The 12792-nt window shown below is 36.9% G+C and overlaps 1 protein-coding gene across 2 annotated transcripts in view; it reads right to left on the bottom strand.

The window, feature by feature from the left end:
* The window catches only part of Lamb4 (laminin subunit beta 4), a 101575-nt gene that overhangs the window by 83514 nt on the left and 5269 nt on the right, over positions 1–12792 (bottom strand). Inside the window, exons 2-4 of one of the 2 annotated variants that reach the window (XM_048786097.1) lie at positions 11819–11885; positions 4365–4522; positions 900–1035 (exon numbers count right to left, since the gene is read on the bottom strand). In XM_048786097.1, coding sequence (XP_048642054.1) covers positions 900–1035; positions 4365–4522; positions 11819–11852 — 328 coding nt within the window. In that variant the 5' untranslated portion in view covers positions 11853–11885. The remainder of the gene's footprint in view (positions 1–899; positions 1036–4364; positions 4523–11818; positions 11886–12792) is intronic. The other variant, XM_048786098.1, reaches the window with a different exon arrangement.

Here is a 12792-nt window from a genome sequence, read left to right as displayed (position 1 = left end):
ATGCTTGCCCCAAACTATCTTATATAATATGATGATTCCCATGCTGTTCTCTAATGGTCTAGGATCCTCTAAAAGAAATATATTTAGAAATATGAAGAGAATAGAAATATTAGAACCCAAAGTGCAACCTAGAGATGTGGTGAGTGGAATGATTTTGTTGCTAAGGGAAACTGAGAGGGCTCCACACCCATGTTGAAGAGGGGCTGCTGCGAGTGAGGAGGCTGCCCCTTGGGGAGGTCTTCATGCACGGAATGGAGTTAGGTCATGAAGATAAGGCCCAGGGATGGGTGGGACAAGAGGGATCCCTCATCAGGTTCACACTTAGAGTGGGCCTGTCAGACCTTCAGACCAACAGATGGTCATGGCCAGTGTGGGGCTCCATAGCACCATTGTCACAAGCAGAGGAGGACGTCACTTCAGGGAGGAAAGAACTTAAAGTTAGTAGCCAATTATCTTTTCAATTTTAAATTAAAAGCTTTAGCTCGTTGTAAGGAGCAAAATGTTCTTTATCTCTCTCTTCATGGATTAAAAAAGGAAAAAGTACCTGGTGTTAATTCCCAAACATCCCCTGGCATTATTCATTCAGTTCACATCAGTGTGTTTTAGATTAGGGTTAATTCACCAACACTTCATAAACTTTTTAATTTTTTTATAAAGAACAAAAGGATACAAAGATAGTTTCCTCCCCCATATGGGAAGAGTGAAATATTCTGAGGTAGGTGCTGAAAATACATTTCGGTTTCTCTAAAGGAAAATATTCTTTCTTAAAAGGAAAATAAGTTTGGCTCACATTGTTGGTGGATCACATCTTGCAGTGCTATTGTAAAAAAGCAGGCAAAGAGGAAGGTGCCTTATTAAAATATGAAGAAATGAAAAACTGAAAAGAAATTTGATCATACCATTCTCAGATTGCCACCATTTCTTTCCTCTGTCTGGTTCAAAACTTGTGATTACATTCTCAATGGTGTGACTGTTAGGCTGGGAATATGGGTCATAGGGAAATCGGGAGTCACACATGAAACATTTTTGTTCCCCCTGGAAAACACCATTATTAAATTTAAAAATAAGGAATTTTAACTACTTATTGTTGATCTGAATCTAAAAACAAGCTGTACACACTATATTTATCTTTCAATCGGGCTAAAAATAAAAAGCAGAGGAAATAACAAGACATCACTTTTTCCATCAATAGGTGCTTAAATACAATAACAAATTGAACTCAAATATGACCTAGAAATTATATAAGTTTATGCATTTGGGGGCAAAAATACAAATGTGTTACTAATTTTTCTCCTGTAAGAGGCAGATATTCTGCAAGTTATTTTAAATATAGAGAAATACTCATGGTGTATTTTTTGAATTTTCAGGAGAGTCCAACTCAAAATAATTTTTTGAATTATTTCCTTTAGCCAAAAAAGGAAATAATATTTGGAAAGAAGAAATTCATGAAACACTGGGGTACTAGGTTATCTGCAACTGTCATTTGATTCCTTTTCTATCAGCTTAGATAGTTTGGGGTAGGGAAGCTTTCATGACAAAAAACCTTTATGTCACATTTTTGGACAGAGGAAAAGGATTTCCATTAAATTCACAACAAAGAGGCCCATCCTCCTGTCTTGCAGACTAGAAGATCTCATTTACTGTTCTATATATATATATATCTCCCTGGAATAGTGTCTAGCACAAAGTTGATGCTCAATAAAATTGGAACTAGTTCTGCTTAGGAAGGATTGGAACTAGTTCTGCTTAGGAAGGATTTTCAAAAGTGACAAGAGAAAAGCCTGGCTTTTGAGCTTCCTTAGTTTAAGGTGTAGCTTAAATTGTAGCTCTGCTTAAAACTCCTCGAGGGCTCTATGCACATTTTCAAAGGACTTTCAGTGGCCTGCACAGTTATTCCTGGCTCACACTTGAGGGACTCTGAGGGAGAGTTTTTGTAAAACTTCCAAGAAGTAGAGACTGCTCATTATAATTTTCTGTGCCACCAATTACCTGTGACATCCTATGTCCTCAGCGGGCAGGTCCCTGGTGACTGTTGATTGTCTGATCAGGGCCATGGCTTTAACTTTATTTCTACCTGTCTTCCTTTGTCACCTGGCTCTAGCTACACGTGCTTCTTGCTATTCTTCAAGCTCACCAAAAACCCTTCTTCTTTGGGGTCTTGGCAGAAGTCATTCTCCCACCCCAATAGTCTTCTCTCTTGATCCTTCCCTTCTTTCAGGTCCCTGTGTAAATGCCAACCTCTCAAAGAGCTTTTCCTCAACTACCTTATCTAAAATGCCACCACCTCCCCTCACCACGGCTTGCTATCACTGTTGACCTTTTCTCTAACTTACGTGTTTTGTAAATCCTTACGCTACTTGAGACTATATTATGTATCTCCATCTAGAATTTAAGCTGAATGAAGGCAAGGACTTGGTTTACTGTTTCTCTATATATATCCCTTCCCTGGAATAGTGTCTAGCATAAAGTTGATGCTCAATAAAATTTGTTGACTGAACGCACATGATTTTAATGATTATTTCAGCTGGAATCTGTCCAAGTAAACCAGCCCTCCAAAAAATCCACATAATCAGTGTGCTTCAGAATCACTGGATGCCTTAAGCTTGTTGTTGAAGAAAAATCAAGATGTTCTTTGAAGATTAAGACACAACAGACGGGCCTTGGGATGTGGCTCAGTAAGAGAGTGCTTGCCTAGCATGCATGAGACCCTGGGTTTGATCCCCAGCACCACAAATAAACAAACACACAACAGATGCTAGATCAATTCTTCCTATGAGTCGGTTTGTCCCAGACCTGTCCTAGAAGATCAGCAGAAGACTTGTGATGCCACCAAAAGATGCTAAGTCCTTGAAGTATTTCAAATAATACTATGAAAATAATTAGGGAAAATGTTTAACTTTGGGTCTTTTAGGCTATTTTTTTTTCTGTAAACATTTTAGAAGCAATGTCTTTCACTGGGTTGGCTATAGAGGATTCTTAGCTGTGGCCACCAGATGTGGGCATTCCAACTTGGGAAATGCAGTGCATCAGCATTGACTTGAAGCTTCTAAAGAAAATGTTTTGCTTGTCACTTCTCTTAGACAATGGGTGCAGGACAATCATTCTCTTTGCTGCACAAATGTTGACATAGACTCAGATCTGTAGCCCCACCTGTGATACTTGTCAGCCTGAAATATTTCGAATCACCCCCCAGGTCTAAGCTTTCTGTCATTCTCCAAACAAAAGAAAGCCTTTACTTTGATTTTCTGAATAACTTTTATTTCTAGTGGTATAACTTTGAGATATAGAATCACCAATTTCTGGTGATTGACAGAGTACACTGGCTCCTGACCACCGTAAACAAATGCCAGACGTTGAAGAACAAGATGGACGGTGCTAGTGCTGGAGAGTTGAGAACCACTTTTGTCTAGAGGAGCTGGACTTAGTAAAATCTCTTGAAGGGCTATCTATCCCAGCTGGCCTAGGGTTGAGCAAAACTTCCTCCATGTAATTTCCTTACAACATGTAGAGGATTTGCTTTCTTACATAAGTACTTCCCAAACAGAACAGTGCTAAGCACACAAGTATTGTCTCCACCTATTTATAATCATCTTCTTTTACTCAGAATCAATTAGAATACAAAGCATTTTCCAGAGACCTAAACAAGATGCCTTAAATAAACAATACATGGAAAATCCTGGGCCACCAACATTAGGCTTATGTCCAACTTCCTTCCTGTACATCCTCTCATTTAAGGGTGAACGTGATTGTCTCAGGGTTCTCAGCAGGTACGATACTCAGATGACCTTGGATGCTTGTTCTGCCGCCAGGATACAGGGAGGAAGAACCCTGAAAAGCCACTGGTCTTCTTATAAAAACTGGTTGTCAAGGGGAAAAGACATAAAAATATGTTCACATTGGAATCTATGGTTTTGAAACAATGCAACTTCCAAGTGGTATCATGAGGGTGATGTGCAGTCCATTCAAAGTCCTCTGTCTACCTAAGGCTGAGCAATGGGGACTCATTTTCAGAGCAATGGTTTTGAGGCCCTGAGGCACCTTTGATGTTCACTGAATGAGTCAATTATGTTTGCTCTATGGGAGTGATAAGTAAAACGGTAGATTTTATTGTAATTCCCGTCAAGGATTGAACCATAAAGACTTTCCTGTCTAATTCTGAATGTACAGGAAATAGAAATTTGGCAGACTTTCTGTATTTTCTGATTAGTCAAGGTTTCCTAGACTTTTAATTATATTGCCCGGGTCACTTCAGGAAGGAGCATTGTCCCATCCTTCAGTGTTGTCTGAGTGAGCCCAGGTGTACAGGAAAAATCTACATCATTGATTAAATAATGACCCAGTAAGTAAACAAGGGACTGACCCACCTCCAGGTAGCTGAGGATACAGTATTTCTGGGCTCCATTCAGCCCACAGGTAGAAGATGCAGTAAGTTGCGTGCTGCGGCCCAACAGGAGATTGCCAGGGGTAGGACGGCAGGCACCCTGGTCACATTTGTCTTGAGCTTTCGAGCAAATGAGCCACCCTTGAACACAACAAAAACAGCTACACAGAAGGTGGCCCAAAGGAGCCCAAGGCCTGAAGAAGCAATTGGTTAAGCTGGAAAGTTAACGGTTCATCTATTTTTAATACCAGTTTCGTGGATATTCAAGTTTGTGGATGCTGTTGGTGCCCTCAGCCCGATGGGAATCTCCTAGCATGGGAGAGTTCACCATCTGCATCCCTGGGCCCCACCTGGGACAGCCAATGTCTGATGAACACAGGGTTCAAAAGGGTGATACCATTGGATCCACTCCACCCTGGGGTTCATGCTCAGCATCTTCTCTTGGCACATGGCTGGCCTGTGTTCACTGCCTTCAATCCTTTACTCCTGATGGCACTCTCTCAATGAATCACTTCACATCAATTCTTGTGTCAGCTCTGCTTTGAGGAAACCTCTTCAGAGACAGTTTCTGTTTACTGGGAATTCTTTATGTGTCATTTTAGGGCAAATAGTGAAGCCTAATGAATAGACACTAGGAAGGAGAATCCTAATCCTGACTGTTAAATCTGTTGTTTCAATGGCAAAAATGAAATTGGAGACTTTAAGACATACATGGGAAATATCTTTCCCTTAAAATAAGTAGATCCAGTAGAACCCCTTTATAACCTGATTGTTGGGTTCAGATAACCCATGGAACAAATCATCCCCCTTTAGGATAAAGTAAGAGTTTCAGTCTGTATGACAAACAATTCGTTTTGATGCCTAATGTCCTATAGATGTGCAATGAGGGAATTTGGTCATGAGTGAGATAAGATCACTGCAGGGGTAATGCTATCTTAATCGCTACCTCAGTTCTCTATTATTCATGTGTAGCTTCTGAGAAAATATTCCTAAGTCTAAGTTTGTGTGAGTGTGTGTGTGTGTGTGTGTATACATTTTTCTTTATCCATTAATCTATTGACAGGCACCTTGGCTGATTCCATAGCTTGGCTATTGTGAATTGCACTGCTATAAACATTGATGTAGCTGCATCCCTATAGGATGATGATTTTAGATCTTTTGGATATATACTGAGGAGTGGCATAGCTGGGTCACATGGTGGTCTCATTTCTAGGTTTTTGAGGAATCTATACTGCCTTCTGCAGTGGTTGTGCTAGATTTTAGGTCCACCAATGATGTATAAGTGTATCGTTTTCCTCACATTCTTGCCAATACATATAGTTATTCATGTTCTTGATAATTGCTATCCTGACTGGAGTGAGATGAAATCTAAATATGGTCTTGATTCGCATTTAACTAATTGCTAGAGATATTGAGCATTTTTTCATGTATTTCTTGTCCATTTATATTTCTTTTCTTTCTTTCATTTTTTGAGAATTGCCTGTTTAGTTCTTTTGCCCATTTATTAACTGGGTTATTATTTTTCTTTTGGTGTTAAGTTTTTTGAGTTCTTTGTATATTTTATATATTAATTCCCTATCTGAGAAGCAAGTGGTAAAGATCTTCTCTCATTCCATAGGCTCTCTTTTTTCATGTTCTTGTTTCCTTTGCTGTGCAGAAGATTCTTAATTTGATGGCATCCCACCTATTGATTTTTTTAGTTTTATTTCTTGCACGTTAGGGGTCTTGTTAAGGAAATTGGTTCCTGTGCCCATATGCTGGAGTGTTGGACCTACATTTTCTTCTAGTAGTTGCAGAGTTTTGGGTCTAATTCCTAGGACTTTGATCCACTTTGAGTTGGGTTTTGTGTAGGGTGAAAGATAGGAATCTAGTTTCATTCTTCTACATATGGATTTCCAGTTTTCCCAGAACCATTTGTAAAAAGATTATCTTTTCTCCAAGGAGTGTTTTTGGCATCTTTCTCTAGTAACAAATAACTGTATTTATATGGGGTTGTCTCTGTGTATTCTATTCTATTCCATTGTCTTCATGTCTATTTTGGTGCCAATACCATGAAAAGCATTTTTTTTTAATCCACCTTAGATTAACACTCCATGCAACACTAGGAGAACACTTCAGGAAATGCTAAATTCCATCTTATTTAAGTGTCTTCTGTTCTAAAAATGCTTCAATTCTGTAAGTGGGGTATTATAACATCTGACTTGAAGACTGATTTAAAGTTAAATTTCAGGAATTGATTTAAGATTTTAGTCATATATAATTAAATTTTCTCTGGAACATTTCATAAATTGCTTATATTGCAACATACATGACTTTGTATACACAATTCTAAATACAATATTTGAGAGCCACTGAGTTAGATAAAGAAAGGAAACTAGGAGCAAATGAATGGGTAATTTGAATCATTGTAAGTTAATTGTTAAATCCCTATATGTATAAATGAATTTATTTCTTGCCTGCAGAGTATGCTTCATTATCTTATGTTTTTCACTCTTGTAATAATAACATGAATGTATTTTCTAATTGTTGTGAAGTTTGAATAAAATGAAATAGAATCTTATTGGAGTTAAGGTCTACAGCTAGCATGCAGATAAATTCGAATACATAGAATGAGTGCATTCATGTACTGTTTTCTGAGGCAAGCACTCTATCAACTGAGCTATATCCATAGCCCTTCTGTATTATTTTGTGGGTTGCTATTTGTAGAAATAGTTGTTTCCTCTTTTAAAAAGTATATTTGAAATGGCATGGGAAACCTTGTTATCCTTATGTAGAAGAATGAAACTAGATCCTTATCTCTCTCCCTTCACAAAAGTCAACTCAAAATGGACCAAAGACCTAGAAATTAGATCAGAAACTATTTCTTTGAAGAAAATATAGAGTCAACACTCCAGCATATAGGCAATGACTTTCTCAATAAAACTCCTAAAGCTCAGGAAATAATGCCAAGAATTAATAAATGAGATGACATCAAATTAGAAAGCTTTCATACAGTAAAGAAAATAATTAGAATGTAAAGAGAGAAACTATAGAATGGGAGAAAATCTTTGCTAGCTACTCTTCTGAATTAATGTCCAGAATACATAAAGAACTCAAAAAACTTAACATCACAAAAATAAATAACTCAATTAAATGGGCAAATGAATTAAACACACTTTCAAAAGAAGAAATGCAAATGACCAACAAATACATTAAAAAGAGTTAAATATCTTTAGCAATAAGAGAAATACAAATCAAAACTATATTGAGAGTTTATCTCATTCCCGTTAGAATGGCAGCCACCAAGAAAACAAATAATAAATGCTGGAGAGGATATGGAAGAAAAAGAACAGTTTTGCACTGTTAGTGGGACTGTAAATTAGCACAACCACTATGTAAATCAGCAGGAGGTTTCTCAAAGGACTAGAAATGGAACCACCATATGATCCAGTTATACCACTCCTTGGTATTTATCCTAAAGAATTAAAGTCAACATACTCTGGCGATACATGCATACCTCTGTTTGTAGCGGCACAATTCACAATACCTGAACTATGCAACCAGCTTAGGTGTCTGTCATTAGATGGATGGATAAAGAAAATGTGGAATATATGCACATCAGAGTTTTATTCATCCATAATTATGTCATTTTCAGGAAAATGGATAGAACTTGGGACCATTATGTCAAGTGAAATAACCCAAACTGAGGGTAATATATTTTATCTCATGTGTGGGAGCTAGAGAGGAAAAAGGATAAAAAGTGCGTGTGTGTGTGTGTGTGTGTGTGTGTTCTCATGAAAATTAAAGGAAGATCTGTAGAGTAGAAGAAAGGAACATTGAGGGGAAATCAGGAGGGAAAGGAGAAATACTGGAAATTATATTTTCCAAATTCTATTGTTATATTATGTGCATTATTAATATGTAACAATTAATATCACCATTATGTGAAATTATAATGCACCAATAAAATATGGAAGAAAGTATATTTGAATAGGATAGTACAGTATCACAGGTTTTCATGTGGGCCTAAGTTGTTATTTCTCTGCAATAGATGCTCAAGAGTGCAATTGGTTATATGGTAAACATAGTTTTGTAAAAAGCTATCAGATTTTTCCCCAGAGTGTTTGTAACACTGTATATTCCCACCAGCAATGTAGGAGGGATACACTTTTTCCACATCCTCTGTAATGTCTGAGGTTGCCACTATTTTTTATCTTAACCATTATGATAGGTGTATAATATCTTTTGTGGTTTTGAATGGTGTTTCCCTAATGAGTAGTAATGTTTAACCTCTTTTCATGAGCTTATTTGCCATCCTTATATCTTCTTTACTGAAATGTCTGCTTCTGTTGCTTACCTTTTTCCAATTGGACTGATTTGGTCCATGACCTAATTGAGTAAATATTTATATAAGGCATGAGGTCATGTTTGCATAAGATAAAACTGCACAGAATTAAATATATATACATATAGGTATACACATAAAACTGAATGAGGTCAGTGAATTATATCAATGTCAATTTCTTGGTTGTGATATTGCACTATCATTATACAAAATATCATCATTGAGTAAAATCGAATGGAAGATACACAAGATCTGTCTGTATTATTTCTTACAGCTGCATGTGATCTCAAAAGATAAAGTATCCACAGCCCCCTTGCAAAAAACAAAACAAAACAAAAAAACTCCCCATCAGTCTCTGGAGAGTGAACCAAGGAAAGCTCACACTCTACAATACCACACACATGACATTTTTCAGCTGCTGTTATATACTTTTTTTTTCCTGTGAAATATGAAAATTTATGCCAAACCTTTCCAGTAGATAGGAGTGAGAATAAGGGGTCTATAATGAAAAATAATAACCTCACTGTGAAATATATTTTGCTTCTCCTCAGATTTCCCCCATTATAAAACATAAAGAAATAATTTCTTCTCATAGACTTGTTTGACAGTTAGTGGATTTCTTTCATCTTGACCTCCACAAATGTAGGCTTTTGAAAAAATCATTTCTTATATGGACACATTCTCCACATAAACTATTCTACTATTCTGGTCATGTTGTATCATCAGGCATGAAACATACACAGATCATGAATTCTACATTTGAGGATATTATCCCTGATGTCTCCATTACTAAATGACGGTTGGAATAGGGACTTTCCTCTCCTCAACCTCCCTGTAAAGAATGCTATTTTAAATCAAAGGCACAACATTTCTTTCTCTTCCTTTGAGGTAATTATGTAAAGAAAGTCAGCTCCATCTTACACCCTTTTGGTGGTATAATACATGATCCTAGATTGGTAAATGTGGATTTTTCCTTTTATTTATTCAACAACTCAAATTCACATCTCCTCTTATTTCCTAGTATTAGGATTTAGGATAAAATCCTTTTTAGGAGTTTGGACTCTAATAATTAGAGATTTTTTTTTAAAGTTCAGGTATAAATTTTTGTTCATGCTACATGTGGATTAACTAAGATTTCCCTTCCAGGGATTTGTTCTTTTAGACAAGTTGCATCCTGAATTATTTTATTGGCATTGATGCCTTAGAACTTTAACATGTTTTATTAACCTGACTTGGCCAAACTTGTTTTGATTAGATGTTGTACTTTTCAGAAAAAAAAAATCCCAGGACTTGGGGGAAATTGAACTATTATTCTTATAATAGTATAAGTGCAAATAGGAACTTTTAGTCTAAAACACTTGATTAAAAATGGCTGGAAACACAGAAATTAAAACTTCATGCTGAAGACTATTTAAAAAAAATTAAGTGAATTGCATCTGAATTTTCAACTGCCAAAGTATCACAAAGCAATAGGTAGAGTTGATTCAGAGAACAAAAACGTTTATATTTTTGGAAATTCGGTTCATTCCACACAAAATGTCATGAAACATGAAGAGAGAATGTTATTAAAAATGAATTTAGGAGATATGCTCATTCAAAGAAAATGTGCATCTGTTATCCGTAAAGGATCATTTTGTGGAAATCACTATCATTGTATAATATTTCTGGTTAATAATTTTGCATATTGCTACAATGTTCTTAATCATGTGAGATGTTTTCACGTTTTAGAGTCCATTGCAGAGTTTTAGAGGATGCAAGCACATACCTTTATATTCCCACACACATTTAGTTATCATGGGTGATAAGGAATGTGTGTTACGTAAGGTTTGTACTTTGCATCCAATTTCCAACATCTGGAGGCCAATGCAATTTTTATGATTCTTCTTCTCTTCCTCAGTCAGAATGAAATGTGAAATGTTTAAATAGGGTCTAGTAATTGCATAAATACTTATAGTCAAACTCCCAACTAGAAAATGCCCACGTTGATGATGTGTGGGCAACCTGGTTGGGAGTTTGACCTTAGGCAATCCTAGAGATTTGGTTTTGAGTAGGGCAAGCTTAGGTTCAGGAATCCAGAATCCATTGCAGTGGGTCCTTTTTCTGGCAGAGCTAATTTAGTATTGAAGATATTCCCTCCAACCCTCAAGAAAGGGGAGGGATCCCTCAGTTACCTTGGAGTGGCTTAGATCCGTTGTAATGTGTGGTTAAGGGATCCCACACACAGGCCTGGGGAAGACAGATCCTCAGTGATCTATTCTAATACTGAATACTAGTTTAGTTCCAAAGAGGACATCTAAGGCAGCCACAGAAGACACAGCCAGCTGAGGCCAACTCTAAGCCCCATAGTCCTGGGCTGTGGATATCAACCAAGGGCCCCAGGTGGCCCAGGAGTCCCTGCTTCCACTGTCCTGTGGCTCCCCTTTCCAAGGCAGGGAATTCTCAGCAGGCGAATTGAAGGCTCATCATTCTGCAGCTGCTCCTCTAGCACCAGCAAATCTAACTGAGAAATTACCTCAGGATTTGATTCTGAAAGTTGAAGAGAAGATTCTAAGCGACTTAGTATTCAACAACTAAAGGCAGGGCTGTTATAGATATAGAAACGTCAGGGCAGAAGGGAGTAATTAATTTTTGGAAGCATCTTCTCTATGACTAATGCAAATTATTCTTTGTTTATTAAAGACAGCAAAAGCATGGAGAATTTGGCCTTTTTGAGTTTGGACATGCTGCTCATTTAGAAGAGGGAATTTTGCCTGTGAGTTCTTCACAATACCTTGTCACTGGGAAGAGTGCTATGTTCAAAGCAGACTATTTAAAAAAAAATTAAGTGAATTGCATCTGCAAATTAAGAATCTTAAACTATTCAACATTCTTTAGTATCTATCCTACCTGCTGATGATGGCTTTCTGTTAAGGAGCAACAGGAACAGCTATGTGTGAATACTAAACATGTATGGGTGGAATTTTTCAGTTGTTTGAAACAATTATATAATAGAATGGCCATGCAAAAATAGCAGTATGAAAAAAATAAGAGAATATGTTTAAAACTGATTTCTACTAAATATTTTAGGATAACTCAATACAAGCAGAAAATGGATTTTGACAACTGCTACTCACCAAGGTGTAAAAACAGGGTCAGTCGAATTTCCATTCTTTTGCCAAGAAAGGACTGGATTCAACTTTGCTAGGTTAAAAAATGGTTAAAGTCAGTCACTGATAGATTCAATCATTGTTGTCATCACGAATTATTTAAAAGTCCTCAAATTTGACTGCTGGTTCTTACTGTTTAGAGACACAAAATATCTACAACACCCAGTTCCTTAAAAAAATAGGAGTATAAAAATTATAACGGATATTCATTTGCTATTAATTGGTGGGGATGGTTACTGGGGATTGAACTCAGGGTCAGTTAACCACTGAGCCATATCCCCATCCTTTTTTTAACTTTTATTTTGAGACAGGTTCTCCCTAAGTTGCTTAGGACCTCGTTAAGTTGCTGAAGCTGGATGGAACTTCCAATCTTCCTGCCTCAGCCTCCCAAATCACTGGAATCACAGGTATGTGCCACCATGCCCAGCTGCTATTAATGTTTACTATTTTTGGAAACCACAGAATTCAATAGTTTATGAGCAATAATATGAAATATAAATTTCCTTCACATATTTAAATTTATCCCATTTAGAATTTTTTTTCTAAAAAATTGTAAAATTTTATAGACTTATTATAGAAAAAGTAGAACAGGCAAAATGAAGAAAATATTACCTACAGTACCAACACCTAGAGAAAACAATTGATATCTTGTTCTTCAGAATTTTGTCCTGGTATGTAAATAATTTTCAAAAATGGGATCATAGTGGTCACTTGCTTCAATCAATATATCGTGGACATCTTTCTGTACCACCAACTACATTTTAAAATTGGTGGTTTTAGTTTAGTGTGGGGCATCAGGATGTCAACCTGGCATCAGGATGACAAAGCAAACTAGCAACTCTTCTTTGAAGCTCTTTGTATTCCCTGGGAGAGAGGCCTCTCTCCACCCTAAGACACTGTTGTGTGAGCCCTGATTCAGAAGGGTATGTACAGACACCTCA

This window comes from Marmota marmota, unplaced genomic scaffold, assembly GCF_001458135.2.
Source record: "Marmota marmota marmota unplaced genomic scaffold, marMar, whole genome shotgun sequence".
Classification (NCBI taxonomy): domain Eukaryota; kingdom Metazoa; phylum Chordata; class Mammalia; order Rodentia; family Sciuridae; genus Marmota; species Marmota marmota.
The sequence above is the reverse complement of the archived record's forward strand: the minus strand, read 5'-3'. Positions and strand labels throughout refer to the sequence as shown.